Consider the following 16,084-nt stretch of genomic DNA (forward strand, 5'->3'; position numbering starts at 1 on the left):
ACGCCTATATATTTTAGAACACTGTGAATGTTCTTGGCGGGGCATGTCTGCTACTGCTCTGAAAACTAGATGCCGCAAGTTTGCGAACTCTTCTCTATCGGCACCTCGTTAAATCGCTACGATAAAATAAGGAAAACTTTTCTATAATACAATCATTCCCTGTTGCTGATTTTCAGCGTCATCGTTGACTTCGGAAGTTTACTGAATAGCCGCATGAAGAATTTCTATTCCTCAACGCACCTTTCCTTCGAAAAAAGAAAATAACAATAAAATCAAGGCACGCGCATAGAACGACACATAGACATTTGTTAATGTTAGTTAGAGGAACTTTATTCAATGAAGTTATTTGGCGTACTGTACATATATACAATGGCCAGCAGCACGCGTAAGATATTTCTGTCCGCACAATCCACTTGCGCGGTGTCGAAATATCAATGCTGCTGCTGCGCTCCTGCAAGATGCAGTTATAGTGACATTGACCATGCGTGCGATTATAAATTGAGTGCAGCATCACAACGGCTGCCTTCCGGTTTACGTGACCGCGTGATTCCTTGGCGTCAGCTTTATGTGCAGGCCTTGTGTGGGACGCAAGACGAGCTCTAGCGACATCTGCAGGTCTTCGCTACGGGTCTTCGATTCCACCTTGAACCGTCTCAGGATCTGAGCCAAAAGAATCTTGTCCTCCAGCTGAGCAAATTTTTGCCCTGTCGTACAGAGGTAAAAAAATAAAGAAAAGAAGGAAGAGGTAGGCGGAAGCTCTATTAGCATTCAATACGCGCAGGCGGCTGAGATGCACAGGAAATCTTGCGTTGGCACGCCTTTCACATTTTCTTTTTTCGTTCTTAAAGCGATATTCCTTTTAACGCTTTATTTTTGAAGCAGTCGCAGGAGTCTGGCCTAACATCGCCCTCCTAATGAAAGCTGCTCGAAAAGCCTTTATTCTTCTTTTTTTCTTACATGATATGTGTGCGTATTATTCAGATAATGAAGCTATGTTTCTATCAGCTTTCAATGGCCCTTAAGCGCCGAAAAGCATGTAAGTTTTGTTTTAATTCCAATTTTTCACTTCCCGAAGCACTAAAAGGTGCTTCAAAAAGTTAAATCATCGTGCGTGTAGTACGTGCCTGATGGTAACATCGATAGCTGGGAAGTCGCTTTCAATTTCATTTTATGAATCGCCACTTGTATTTGCGTAGACTTCCCGCCGTGCCTCTTTCGAAGCGTCAAGCTGAGTGCTGACTGAAATCAACGATCTCGAAGTACTTTAATAATTTCCTTCTCGTTCATCTCGGTGTCCATAAGAGGGCAAGCACGTGAAAGACGAGTAAGAAACCTCATTATTCAAGCAAGTAAGGCTCGTTCGCGAGCAAACGATCTAGTACCACCCACACGACGTACCTATGCAATTGCGAGCGCCGCCGGCGAAAGGGATGTAGAGAAACGGGTGGCGTTCCTTGTCGAACTCTAGGAACCTCTCTGGTGTAAAGTCGTTCGGTTTGGGTACGAACCGTGGGTGCCTATGCATGAAGTATATGAAGATGATTGTGACGGTTCCCTTCGGTATTGTATGCTTTCCTGAAACATGAAACAGGAATTGTGAATAAACCATTAGGATACTGAACGTCGGTGTAATGCTACTAGTTATACCATAAGCTTATCGCCCCTTATTCAAAACAAAGCTTCACAAAACAAGCCATTCAGAAATTCCACGTGGACTATGACTGACTCTATAGGGGAGATTTCCTGGCCTAATTTTGACCACCTGAACTTCTTTAGCATGCACTTAAATCACAGTGCGCGGGCGGTTTCAATGAACATTTTTTGTGAATTCGTAGGAAGGCAGTTGCTGCGGCCTGGAATATAACCCGTGACCTTGTGCTCAGTTTAAGTGGTACATCACTTACGCGACATTTACATCGTCAATTTAAGTGGTATACCACGTAGCCAAAGAAAGGCACAAGAAGCATACATACGCATTTGTCATAATATCGTGAGGGAAAATCGTTTCAGCGTCCTTATCGAAGCACACTACTACTGTCTGTGACATGCCTATAAGCAGATAACTACTTATCGTCTTGCATTTGAGTGCGAAGAAAAGAAAAGTTGCAAATTGATAGCAAAAAAATAATAATGCAACCATATACATCGATACAAAGTTCCGTAATAGCTTCGCTTTGCTTTTTCGCTGCTCTTCCTTGCGCCATCAAGTTCCGGGATATTGAAACACACTGGCACTTTTGTGAACAACGCAGCAACTTCATGAACACACGTTGATATTTCAAGCTCTATTGTGTTCGTGAAAAAACGGAAGCACGCATTCAGCGTCGCTTTACCGTCGACTTCGCTTAAGTTTAAGGAATGAATTCTATTCAGAGGTCAGCAAGTTCAAGAACGCCTATCAATCTAAACGCTCCTATTAAGAATTATTTTCTTTTCTGTTTATATTTTAATATGTCACCAGTATTCGCTGTATGATTTACTCGCTGATTGAGTTTATATAACCATTTTATGTTCTCCTACACCTGTCGAGTCAGGAAAGTAGTGACCACGTCTGCTATAGAGGCTTCATCGGTTCACTGCATTTTCTTTTCCTATCTGTAATGAGCGCAGATCTCAGCGAAAGTAAGATTAAATAACTGAACGTTACCAAGAATGAGGTCTTCTCCGAGCTTCCTTGCAATAGCCGGAATCGGTGGGTAAAGCCGAAGGGTTTCCTGGAAATGAGAAATTTGTGGACACACTTAACTCGGTGGGAAATGTATTGCTAGTTGTACAGTTACTTACGCAGAAGCACGACGCATTCGCCGAAAGAAACACTGACAATGAATGAAGGAAGTGACACTTGTGGTGCAGAAGCAATTGTAAACGCATTACCTGTGCTGACTAACCTGTTAGTTTAGAGTTTATTGTTTGGCTACTAACCAATCGGAATGTAATCGAAAAAGCAAGGGGCGAATAATATATTCCTTAACAAGTCCTGTTTACCGTTCTTTTTATCACAGAGACATTAAGCGACATAGTCCTGACTTGGCACCAGGAATCTGTGCAACTACTGACAGTACAACAGAGCTGTAAACCTGAAACTTCAGACGCGCTCCTGCGTAAACAACGACAACTACAAGACATAAGGTCATGCAGGGAATAGCCAGTGCTCGCCAGTGGCTGCTCCAAACTACATTCTATAAAGCTACGCTTTTTTTTTTTGCCATTACTTTCTCGCTGCCCTCCTGCACGCCTCGAGTTAAGGGAAGGTGCTCGCGACATATCCGTCGTGACACGATGTGTGCGAACTTAGTAAACACTCCTGTCATACTGACGCATTGAAAGCAGAAAGTGGTTTTCATTCTTTATATGAATACACGAATGACCATAACTACAGGCGGCGAACTTTAGCTGGCTGAGTGTCTGGCAGTCAAGGCAGACAAGCACTTTTCACCATAATACCCGTACGTAGCGTATAGCGGGCAGAAAAATTGCTATTTAATATTTCTCGATTATCTTAACAATCAGTCGCATAATAAAGCTTCTTCTAATCTTCGGGGCCCGTATTCACAAAACTTCTCTTGCATAAGTACCGTCCCCGATTGGCCATCGCTGCGCTGGTACTGCAGTTAACATGCCAATCGGTGTCATCAATGGCGAGTGCTGGTACCTCCCTCAGCTACTGAGAAAACGCTGTTACGACGGATAATTTTGGAGACTACGAGCCCACGTGTCACCACGAAAGTCCCCCAGAATAGCCGTGTATTAAGGTGGTGGAGAAGAAAAGTAAATGCTGAGCAGTTCATGACACAGGCACTCTACTGGCAGGTTCCAGCAATCAGACAGATGCACGGTAATTTTGGTGGGACAACGCCGAACTCGACTAGGTGTCCCAGTCAACAAATTTGCCCTCTCACTATTTGCCTCGAATGTATTATGCAGCCTTGAACAATGTAGTATGAGATACTTGCATTGTACTGACGTACCTTTATGACGCAGTCCAAGTACTTTAGCTGTGCAATGTCCTCTCTGGTTACAGGTCGTTCTCGGTCAGAGCCAAACACGGCGTCTAGTTCTTCGTGAACCTTCGACTGAGCCTCCGGGTGGTTTCCCAGTAGGTGCATAGCGAAAGAAGCTGCCGTTGCAGTTGTGTCGAATCCCTGTGGAAGGGTGCAGAATGCCTTCATTTAAGTGAGCGGAAACTTTCCTAACTACACCGGGAAAACCGCACTGGCAACATGAGAGAAACCGCACCGTGAATACGAAAGGGGCAAAGATCGGCCTAGAATAGTCAGCTGTTTGACAGTTACTAGACATAAATCTTATTTTGCTCTCTTGCTCCTAGAAAGTCGTGCTACGTGAAACAAAATTGACATCTTCCGTTTTCCAGAAAAGCACTTTTAAGTCACAAGATATGGCGGTTTCTGTATCTAGCTATTTATATTTTGCAGCTGGATGGCCCGAATGGGGTGGTGGCGGGTTTTAGCTGCAGGCTAGCTAAGCCTGGTGACCGAGGCCGAATCGAGCCTTAGTCACGCTGTTAGAAATTCAGGAGGCACCAAACGAGTCACGCCTAATCTAACAGCATTACTATCAATGGTGAAAGTTTAAAAACCCGAGAGAGAGAGAGAGAGAGAGAGAGAGAGAGAGATAAAAGGAAGGCAGGGATGTTAACCAGTCATTAACAGGGATGTTAACCAGACACCGCGCTGGGGTAAAGGAGTAGGGGAATAGAAAGAAGGAAGAGAAAGAGAGAGATGGGAGTAGAGAGAGACGAAGCTGCTCAAGAAGCTGCGTGGGACACCGGAGTAGGGAGGCGATCAATGTTAACATAGACGAGTTCATGTTCTTTAGCGTCCATGCAAATTTAAGTACGCGAGCGCTTTTGCACTCCGCGTCCATCGGAACGCATCCGTTGCAGTAAGAAATCGAAGCCGCGACCCCGAGTTTAGCAGCTGAACGGAATAGCCACTGAACCACCATGGGAAGTGGTAATACTTCGACAAGGGGCAGCCTTTGTGAACAGTCACCACGTGATCTCTTCATGCAAAATTACTTATAATAAGATTTTCACATATTCAATAAGTCTTGCCCCTTGGACGCGCTCTCGGATCGTCTCTAGAGAACAGTCAAGGGCACGATGTTCGAGCTTGCGTGTTTATCGCGAGAGACCTGAAGGAAAGGTTTCAGTTGGCGGTGCGCGCGAACCGGAACCATTTTCCCTGATTAATGATTGCGCAGCGTTTCGCACCGACATTCGTGGCTGCTGGAAGAATGCTCACCCCAATCATGAATGTGTTGACCTCCTCTCTTATTTCCTCTTCCGTGAAGATTCCCTCCTCCATGTGCATGCGAAGAAGGATGTCCATGAAACTCTTCTTCTGCACAGCCTCGCCGCCTTCAATATTGTAGGTCTTCTTGCGGCAGCTGAGGATCTGAAGCAAAGAGCAATTCTGAATTGCATAAATCAGCGTAAACCATCTGAATAATGATATGCACATAGTCTCCTTTCAGGTTAATTGGATCTTTGCTCATATTTATTATGTAATCTTATCTAATGGTCTGCTTTCGAAAAGTGCAGTGCATTTAGCCTCTTGTCAAAATGTTGAGAATGTTAGTTCCCGCAGTTCAAAATAATCCGCCCCATACTTCCATTCTTAATGCGCGTAGGCGATTGGAGACGCTTTAGACCTGACTTTATGTGTCAGTATAGTGCGTCGCATTTAAAGTGAAGAAAAAAACAACTTTCATACATAAACAAATCTTTTTTTTTCAGAAAATTGTACCGCACACCGCCATCAGACGGATATATCGGCTTTATAAGGCAATTGAAAACAATACTGTCACGTTTTAATTTAAACTCACTAATCAAATGACATTCTTACTTTAGCCGACGCGGTGACGTAGCGGCCTAGTGGCTTTGGTGTTGCGCTGCTACGCTTGAAGGGGCAGGATCAAATACCGGCCCCGGTTGCCGCATTTTGATGGCGGTGTAACGTGAAAACGCCCGTGTACAGTGCATTGGGTGCATGTTAATGAACCCCAGGTGGTCGAACTTAATCCGAAGTCCCCCATGGGCTACGGCGTGCCTCATAATCATATCGTGGTTTTGGCACGTAAAACCCCAGAATTTAATTACTTCTTTAGCATTCCGATCTTATAATGAGGAACTATAGCACCAAGTGAGCCGCATTATGAAGAAATTAGATGCGATTTGCCTAGTTATATGTCAAGATATGAAATGCTGGCAGCAAGTAAATTTTCCATTGCAAAAAAAAATATGGTTTGTCGGCAAAGGAGCTCTAGGCTCTCAGGCTACTGCAAAAAGTATCAGAAAGATCACCTTTCAGGTTCTCCTAGGAATCAAGAACAATTTGTGCCAATTGAGAAAAATATAAATCAAGACCATTGTTATTTAGAACCTCACTTCTTACAGTAGCTAACATACGACGCCGTGACGTTGTTTTCATCTACATTTTCAATCCAAGTGCTATGACTTAGCCGAAACAGTAAACATATCATAGTTTGCCTGTACGATAATCGTGTACTTACATCTCGAGTGTATTTCTTTATCAGCTCCACTTTCTCATAAAATTTTCTGCCAACCTCGGTGCGCTTGTAAATGAATTCCGGCCAGTGGTGTATATTCATCATCCTCGTAACGATAGCCGTAGCAATTCTGCAAATAAACGGGTGGAAATAAATAAATAAACAATAAATAAATGGGTGCAAGCAAATGGCTAACAATCTTAAATAATTAAGGGCAACACCTATGTGAACTTGGGTCTAGTTGAATAAGTTGGGAAGGCCACTTACTCGTCGTTCACTTTCAGGAATCCAGTTTTCTTGACATCCTCTTCGTCAAGCTTTATTCCCATAGCAGTCTCTGAAAAAGCAAGGTGCCTCAGTTTATGCGAAAGACAGCGTACGGTTTTATCTTTGCGGTCTTGCTCAGCAAATCAAGCAAGAAAACGACGGGTGAGCGGAATTCTCCGCCTTCACAACTGTTTATATTTGTGCGCGCAGGCCAGTGCAATTATAACGTTCTTGACCTGCCAAAGTGCAATCAATCGATTTTTGAGTGGCTGCTTTTCAAAACTTTATGTTTTGACCACTGTACACATCGTTGTATATACACCTTCGCAGTGCAAAAAAAGAAAATAAAGAAAGACAAACAAACCAAAAGTTGTAACGCTGTCGTCTAGGTACAAAAGGGCTTCTGTGATGATTCTGGCATCTGCGGCCTTCCTCTTGAAACCTCCGAGAGCGCTATCGAAGCCCAAATCTCCTAGTTTATTATCAACCTCTCATGCGCAAAAAAGGGGCGAAAATTTGGGTGCAGGTTGAAAAATTGCAACCGCATTCAACGCCGTCCTGGTGTGTGCATAAAGAAGTAGTAAATCTGGGCGCGTGTAATAGAGAATTCATATGAACGTGTAAGAATGCACTTAAACAAATTAGTAATCGCTGACGTAGGGACCCCGCAGCAAGAGTTGAACGCTGAATAGTGTCCCTCGATAAATGTTATCTACGAGTCAGGGCTCGTATGCCAGTGCTTCCCTGGAGTAATAAATCTTATTTATGTAGTGCTTGTATTGCACCACAAAAGTCCGAAATTTTAGCACCATCGCAAGGCTATTATGAAATTTATTCCTCAGAAATCTATCTGACAATGAGAGTTGTACCTCTGAGTATGATTATGCGCTTACATTTTGGTTGGGTAGCTTCGAAAAGGGTGCGTATTTTATTTGTCAGTGGCATAACTCTCTCGGGCCGTAAAGCGCGGAAGCGCGTACATTATTTCATAGATGAAAGCAACACTAATTGACTGAGGTTCACGTTCCTTTGAAATCTCGGCCAGGTGCACAAGCTACCCATCTTCCTATGGTCCGAGATGCATAGCAGGTGCACCAGTATCTGGCTTCGGGCAAGTTGCCAACCAGTGCTACTCTTAGGGCATGCGATCTCCCGTCTGCAGAAACTTCCCAATCATTGAAGGGCGAATAATCATGGTATGAATTCGGATCGATAAAAGGGGCTCCCACGAAGTCGTTCTACAAAAACGTTGATTTATCAATCGGCAGGTTGCGCGAACGTTCCACTATCCAGCGAACCATCCTTTTGTAGTGCGTATTATGTCACTCACGTCAGAAGCGCACAATTTTCTCGCACAAATATGTGTCAAATGGTTTGCTGAAGTGCTCATTGGTCTCCCTTTAGATCGATTTGAGCATTTAACGATCCGTTACTTCGATGCTCCTTAGACAGGGATAAATTACGCGATAAATATTGCAGATTCTCTGGCGCGCATTTATCTACGTGCCGCTCATTAGAGCGTATTCATGTTTGTTCTCAATGACTCACTGCCATGGCAACACACGCACTCCTGAATCTTGCATGACAGCTTCCAGCGTCTGCTACCGTGTAGTGTTCTCCGCTCTCTCTAAAGCCGCTACCACCTAAAATCTGCAAACGTCCGTGACATTGCGCATCTATCCGTTCATGAGTGTTAGGCTGCTGAGCACGTGGTCGCGGGATCGAATCCCGGCCACGGCGGCCGCATTTCGATGGGGGCGAAATGCGAGAACACCCGTGTACTTAGATTTAGGTGCACGTTAAAGAACCCCAGGTGGTCGAAATTTCCGGAGTCCCCCACTACGGCGTGCCTCATAATCAGAAAGTTGTTTTGGCACGTAAAACCCCATAATTTAATTTTTATCCGTTCATGAAGCACCAAGAAACATTACTGGCGAACTTTCGCCACACGAATGAGGCACACTGGGGCCCTATTCCAACATGTTTTTATTCCAATCTCCTAACGTCAAATTTGCGTAACCGCCGACGCAAGCATCGGGCGGTCACCCGCAGCGTTGTCTGAACAGACCAATCAAACGCTCTCCTCGTTCATAGGAGCTCACTTTTGTTTGCTTGAAAAACGAATAACATTGCCTACACTGAGCGGCTTGTCTTACCTAATTGGCTGACAAGAGGCGAGGAGCACGCTCAAATGGAGAGGGATTCGATGGGGCCGAGCCACTGCACTGAAAATCGATAACCGCGTGAGGAAGATGGTGCCGGCGTCTGCGATTCGTCCGCTTTCCCTTACTTAGCTTGCAGTCGCTGGTCGAAAATCGCTCCGGCATGCAACGGAAGCTTAAGAATGACGCTAAAATGAATCCTCAGCAAAAAAGAGTCGGCAGAACGAGGTCGTAAACGTGCCGAAAGTGCTCGAAAACGTTACACGGCCACGTAAAAAGTTTCATTATACGCAAATAAACCCATGCTCTCTGGCAGGTGCGAGTAGCCAGTGCCTGAGCGATCGGCGGCAGCCATCTTTTATTCATTTAGGAACGGGGCAGCCTGCGGCTATTCAGAAGAAAATTCAGTTTTGTTTGGCATATTAATGCATCTTTAACGCGTACACGTCACTATGACGCGGTGAGTTCTTGCGGCTTTGTGACGTCGCGTGACAGGCAGGTGAAATGGGTGCAACCCAAAAACTTTTCAACAATTGCCGAGAGCTAATGGCGAAAAGGCGTCGAATCAGAAATAACCATTTTTTGTTCGGTCAAATCATGCATAATCAGTGTTAACACGTCATGTCAGTGGGGAGCTATCGCTGTTGTAGTGACGTCGCGTGACAGACAGGTGAAGTGGGGGTGGTCCAAAAAAGTTTTTGACCAATCGCGGAGGGCTGATTGCAGAATTGGAATAGAAAAATTTGGAATAGTTTTACGTTATAGCACCCCTGGGCCGCAATTTTGTAGCGATGGCTTATGCCTTATTCTATGCTATTCTTATCATCCACCACACACGGCCGCCTGATCGCGTTGATAATGTGGGCAGACCATCGCTCTGACCAGTGGCCAATCGCGAAAAGCCTGAAAAGGCACAGAATCGGAAAAGGCATCGCTACAAAATACCGGGCCTGTTTTCTTTCTTTACGACCACCCGCATCTCCGGCAACTTGGGCCTAACAGTTTTATTCTTTAAGTAGAAATAAAGGTATCAGCACAATTCCCATCCCCTTTTTTTACCTTTTTTATTATGACAGTGTTGCCATAAATGTACAACCCTTGTTCTTTTTCCATATTTTTTGTGAGAACCGATCAGGTACAAATATGCCGAGAGGGGGCCCTTAATGCACTGTTACCTTATTATATTATAAAATCAACATAAAACAAGATACATCATCACTAAAAATACTAAAGCACTGGTTCGTTCTTCCTCGTTGTGATTTGTGTACTTATCTCGTTGCGTACCTCACTTATCATTGTGTCCTGCATGTTTTTCTGATTTTTTTAGTTTTAGTTTTTTTCTCTCCTACGGTTACGAATGCATCTCTATTTCAAGTGAACACAAGCAGAGAAACTACAGTTTTACGGAGTCTAAGCACGCATATTCCTTGTGAATAGTTTCCCAGCCATCAATCGCCTAATTAGATACGCTGCAGGCTCGTATAGTGATGCGCCTGTTCGAATAAAGGCAATGAGAATAGAGGTCGTTTTAACACGCCGTTGCATTGTATGGGTCGAGGTATATAAGAAACATCACTGCATTGCTCCGACTCAGTTCTGGTGGCGCTTTCTGCGTGGTCGGAGCTCTCGCAGAAGACGATATACTACTGAAAAATTAGGCCTAGCTATCAATTACAAGTGAGTTCACCGTGTTCACATTGCTTATGCAGCGACAACACTTCATGGGAAGTTTTTCTTCATCCCGTTATGCATGCCGCACTTATACGGATACACTGCTATCAGAAAAGAGCATTTTAACAAATCAACAATAGTTTCCCACCCACCTTTTATTGCATCACACTTACAGCCGCATGAAGTGCCGAAATTGAACTCTCGAAATTACGCGACTTCTGAATGTGAAGAGACTATTTTGGTAAAACAATTAACAATGATCATTTGCTTCACTGCACTCTTAGTAAAAAGACAGTATCGTGTGCAGGCATAAACTTTATCAGCCGTTACGAACTTTTGACAACTTGTTTACTACCTTCAAAAATTCAGACCTAGTAGTAAGTGTTTCCGTTACTCGTAAGAATTAACTAGTTCTGCCTCTACAAAGTATGTCTTAGCAATTGCTATGTTTATCTTGCGCCTGGTTTATATGTTGTATAGTAGCGGTATTAGCGATACCGCTAGGTGAAGCGCAGTTTCTTTTATTCTGTTGGATCAAATGTTATCTGCTGGTGAGTAATGTACATTTCTACAAACCGCATGTTATGCAAACTCATATTTATAAATTTGTATACGTCCCCAAATACATGAGTGCTCACCTGTAAAATCTGTGCTCCCAAGAATACAAGATGTATATGCATGTAAGGTCATCCTCTTACATGTATCACGTAATTCAATTATGGGGTTTTACGTGCCAAAACCACTTTCTGATTATGAGGCACGCCGTAGTGGAGGACTCCGGAAATTTCGACCACCTGGGGTTCTTTAACGTGCACCTAAATCTAAGTACACGGGTGTTTTCGCATTTCGCCCCCACCGAAATGCGGCCGCCGTTGCCGGGATTCGATCCCGCGACCTCGTGCTCAGCAGCCCAACACCATAGCCACTGAGCAACCACGGCGGGTTACATGTATCACGTAGTCTCCCGGTCATTTTATTTCGAGATGCTTGGTCCCTATTCATTGTTTTTTTTTTGTGCAGCGTAATTACACAAACTACGATGTTCATGGCAGGTATGAACGTTAAGTACCATTATTTGATGACGTTAAAATAATTACTAAACCGCGCGGAAATGTTTTTCTTCATTTTTTTCTTCTACCTGGGTAGTAAATGCACGTACCTGCTTCGTTACTGCTTCAGGCTGCTAAGACCTTGGCGAAATTTGTGACAAGCCATTTCTAGCTTTCGTTTAGTAAGTGACGTGGCTTTGTTTTTCTAGGAGTGTATAATTGTTTAACTTTCGATCTCTCTAGCCACTCGTATAGCGTTCTCGGTCGACGGACTGGAAGTTATCAGTTAAACTTGTCAAAGCACTATTGCCTTGTGGTAACGTGCAAATCAACTCTTTGTTAGGAGTCCTTTTTTTATTTCTTGTACGCTCCATCTTCTTTCTATCAGTTATTATGTGTTTGTCTCCCATTGGGCTGCGAGAGCTAAACGCGCTCCGACATCTGAGAAGGCACAAGCGGCGATTACTACGGGAACGAAGCCGGCGAATAAAAGAAAGAAAGTGTGCGTGCGGGTGCTGCTTCCCGATCAGTTAAGGTCCGCTTCAGGCGCACTCTCCGAACAGGCTGAGCGTGCGGCCCCTCTCGAAGGACAACGGGGAATACGGAACGCTTCAAACAGGACGGATGGCCTGTCAGCGTGTTGGCGGTAGAAGCGTGTTTGCGCGACGCGACGAGTGAGCACTCACCGAAAAGAATGCCGAATGTCGCAATCCTCATCACTGGTAGCACGTCGAAGTGGTCCCTTCCCAGCGCGGCCAGCTTGTCGCACAGCAGGGCCGCCCTTCGGTTCATAATGGGCACGTACTCGTCGAGGATGCGAAAGTGGAACGCCGGTGTGAGCACCTTCCTGCGTGTCTTCCATATCGCCTTCTCGCTGAAAGCGAAAGCGCCTTTCATTTAGTCTACAGGGCGGCAATACAGGTTCTTTGGTCAACATTACGACTACCATTTTAATAACGACACTAGTATCTTGATTATTCTGCTAGCTTTAACGCCTCTCACTGCGCGGAAAGTAAGGAGATTCGTGCAATATTACTAGAAAATATAAGTGAGATGGGGGTGAGAAAATGTCGATGAGTTGCACGGTTCGCTTGCTACGAGCCGCTGTAAGCGCAGTTGCATTCTTTTGTGCGATACGCACATCTATCTACAATTAATGTCGAGCATCTCGCTCTCTGTAGAGAAAAGTACAGGTAAATAAAGTGCGCGCGTATAGGAGTTTATGCGTGCCACTCTGAATTCAGCAATTTCTAAAGGGCACGGAAAAATGGAAATATTTTTTACTGCGCAGGGAAACAACGTGTATTCCTTCTCGTTGTGAATAGGAAACGATGTTTATTCAAGGGAACTCGAATGGCCCACCAGTTATCTATGCTACGCAATACATAGCCTGCTCAGATTCATTTTTTTCACTTTATGTGAATTAGAATATCGACTATTGCCGTTTGCTCTCTGATCCACACCACTCCTTTCCTGTCTCTTAATGTTACGCCTAACATTCTTCGTTCAATTGCTCTTTGCGCTGTCCTTAACTTGTTCTCGAGCTTCTTTGTCAACTTTCAAGTTTCTGCCCCAATATTAAGGTCAAATAAAGAATAAACAGCAAGACATTATATACTTAGTTATTTACTGCATTCTAATGAAATGCAAAGGAGGTGAGTGATAGACGCAACTATACATCGCAGCCCACTAATTTTGCATACTTATGTAACTTGTACCATTAATACTGCGCGACAAAATATCAGTAAACTTGGAATTTGTCTAAGAGGTCTGTACAGACAAGTTCCAAGATGTACTGAAGAAAGGTAAGGCGCGGCATTTTGGTCTTTATAGGGTAATATAATTTATGGGAAGGAGTGGCCGAAATATTGTGAAAGAAGGCTGTCAAAATGGGCAGCACATTAACTAACACTACTGCCAACAGGCAATTTGATTTCGAAAGCCTTGGCTCACCAGAGCAACAACAATTGTTAGGGCAGAATGAGAATGATAATTCCTTTTTTTTTCTGTGGCTGTGTTGGCGGAGTTGCTGTCCAATAGACCCCATAAGAATCAGTAAAGCGTAAATAGACCGTGGTAGTTACCTTGTCAACAGGCCATTGCCTACCCAGCTTTTTAACATGGCGTACAGGAATGACTTGTTTACATTCTCTGTGCTTGACAGCACCCGCTACAAGAGAAAGAACAGTAGTTAAGTCACGTATGGATCTAAGCACTTATAAGGGTATCGTGCATTCGGATATCTAGATTATGTGTGCTGGCTACGTTTGTTACAGTGCCCCTTAAGGTTCTAGTCTTCGTCTCTCATAATCATTTTCACTAAGTACTGAAAATGACAATGTGAGTGCGTGAGCAACGCACTGAAAAAACAACAACTAACGAACAAATCAGTTTGATGAAAACTGAGCCAAGATATATCTCGTATCGACTCGGCAATACTTGCGAAGCAAGAGGCACTCGGCAGAGTATATGGACACGGAAACAAGATGAATAAAAATAATATTGAAAAGTCTACAAAACTCGGGCGCGTTGCCAATGTGGCCAAGAACAAGAGATATGCTTCTGAAGGACATCTGCACAATCAGCAGGCGTCGTGCTTTGCTACGAAAGGACTGCCCGAAATATAATTTTGCTGTGTACTTTAGGGGCGAATCACACGTTTTGTGTAGCCGCGGTGGGCTCTGTGATAATTGAAGCATGCGATTACATAATACCTGAACATGTAATTACGATTGGCAAAATGCCGTTCCGCAACAGCTAACTGACAAGGAAGGCGACGAAAACACAGGTGCTTTCTTCTCTACAATTTGCTCGGAATATTTGCGCTTAAAGCACGACTGTGATCCAAAATCAAGGTTCATGCAAACTATCGGAACCTCTGAAGCCCTCTTACCTCAACAGTGTCGGGGGTCACGGCGATTAGAAATGGCTTGGGGCCATAGAAGGCAACCGTAACGTCCTGGTCATGGATTTGATAAAACACTGAATCCAAATAGTTGAATATTTCTGTGGAAAGTAGCGCAAATACGTATTAAGGGAACATTCGATGAATGAAATTTCATGATTACTGTACCGTCGAGAAATTATGTATAGCTAACATTATGCACAATAGCTATGCCACCGAATGAGGTTACGCGGGGGCAAGGAATCTGTGACCCAACCAGTGGAACACAGGGACGAAAATGCCTTCAAAAGTTTACGTGCCCAGAAAAAAGGTGAATTCGTCGAGTAAGGTTCAGTCAGAAGGCCGGACCGTCCAACCAGAGAGCTGCGTTGGGACTAATCAGCTTAACCGCTACGGTATCCCTAACGGCGCCACTCTGCGACTCGCCACCGGTACATTCAGTCTGCGAGATTCGTGGTTCATGGCAATGTTTGCTTTCTCCTTCACATCGCATAGCGATCACTGAGCGCGAACACCTATCGCCAATATTTGGGGTTGGCAATACGCTTAGCTCTCAGTGATGCCTCATTTTTTGGTAATAGTTATAGAAGCTCAGCTTGTGATCTTGTTTATAGTGTGGATGATCACAGTGAAAAGACGTTGCAGCGTCCATAATTTGGCATCGCTAAAGCCTGTTGATCCAGCGGGCATTGATCTTTGATTCTTTATTTGCAGATACCAATGTCAAGTTGGACAAAAATAAGAAACCCGAAGCGATGAAAGCGAAGCAAATGAAGAGAATAAAGGTGGCAGTTCCACTCACTGGCTGGTACTTCGAGCGACGAGTCCATCGAGGCGACGCGTTGCCACAGATCCAGGAGCAAGCAGAAAGGAAAGCGCTCGTACGGATGCGGAATGTTCCATAGGCAAGCGTAGGCACGAATCGTGCGGGTCAGCATCCGTGCGCAGTAGAAGAGCACCGCAATCACCGCTACAGATACGCAGGCTGAAACAATTCTGCTGTGCAGCAGGGGCTTGTACAATGGTGGTACGGGCTCCATGGCACCACGCGGCTGGCGCTCGCGATCAGCGGCGTTTTGGTCCCAACTGTTCACGCCGTCTAGAGCGGGAAACGCTTCCTCAGTTCATTCGGCGCAGCTGCTGAGAGTCGCTTGCACTCCTCAGTTTTCTGAAAGTCAACTGGCTGATCGGATACCGTTCTCGCTTCTTTTATGCGCTTTTGCTGTTTAGACAGTCGCTGCTCGCCGCACCGGAAAGCTGTCGGCGAAGGCGGGTAAGGAGGCGCGGGTGAGGCGATCGCTCGGTTCGCTGTCCCCCAGCGATGACAAGGCGGCACCCTCTGCACCTCCTCGGAGGAAGTGAAAGTTCGAACAGCCGTTACGCGCATAGCCAGCGCAATCACGGGCGCGTGCTCACTCGTATCGCTCTTCTCACCTGCGAAAAATCTGGCGGCCTTCAATGCGTGCGTATGTGACCCCTCGCTCTCGTCGAGAACGCCC

The 16,084-nt window shown here is 44.8% G+C and overlaps 1 protein-coding gene across 1 annotated transcript in view; it reads right to left on the minus strand.

Moving 5' to 3' along the window:
* Positions 1-304: 304 nt before the first annotated feature.
* LOC126546903 (uncharacterized) overlaps positions 305-16,084 on the minus strand; it is a 50,019-nt gene continuing 34,239 nt past the window's right edge. The window contains exons 10-20 of the mRNA XM_050194622.3: positions 15,388-15,710; positions 14,574-14,686; positions 13,765-13,850; positions 12,367-12,554; positions 6,799-6,868; positions 6,535-6,661; positions 5,265-5,417; positions 3,969-4,142; positions 2,648-2,714; positions 1,399-1,575; positions 305-704 (exon numbers count right to left, since the gene is read on the minus strand). Of these exons, the coding sequence (XP_050050579.3) occupies positions 532-704; positions 1,399-1,575; positions 2,648-2,714; positions 3,969-4,142; positions 5,265-5,417; positions 6,535-6,661; positions 6,799-6,868; positions 12,367-12,554; positions 13,765-13,850; positions 14,574-14,686; positions 15,388-15,710 (1,651 nt within the window). The 3' untranslated portion in view covers positions 305-531. The remainder of the gene's footprint in view (positions 705-1,398; positions 1,576-2,647; positions 2,715-3,968; positions 4,143-5,264; positions 5,418-6,534; positions 6,662-6,798; positions 6,869-12,366; positions 12,555-13,764; positions 13,851-14,573; positions 14,687-15,387; positions 15,711-16,084) is intronic.

Source organism: Dermacentor andersoni, chromosome 1 (genome assembly GCF_023375885.2).
Source record: "Dermacentor andersoni chromosome 1, qqDerAnde1_hic_scaffold, whole genome shotgun sequence".
NCBI lineage: Eukaryota > Metazoa > Arthropoda > Arachnida > Ixodida > Ixodidae > Dermacentor > Dermacentor andersoni.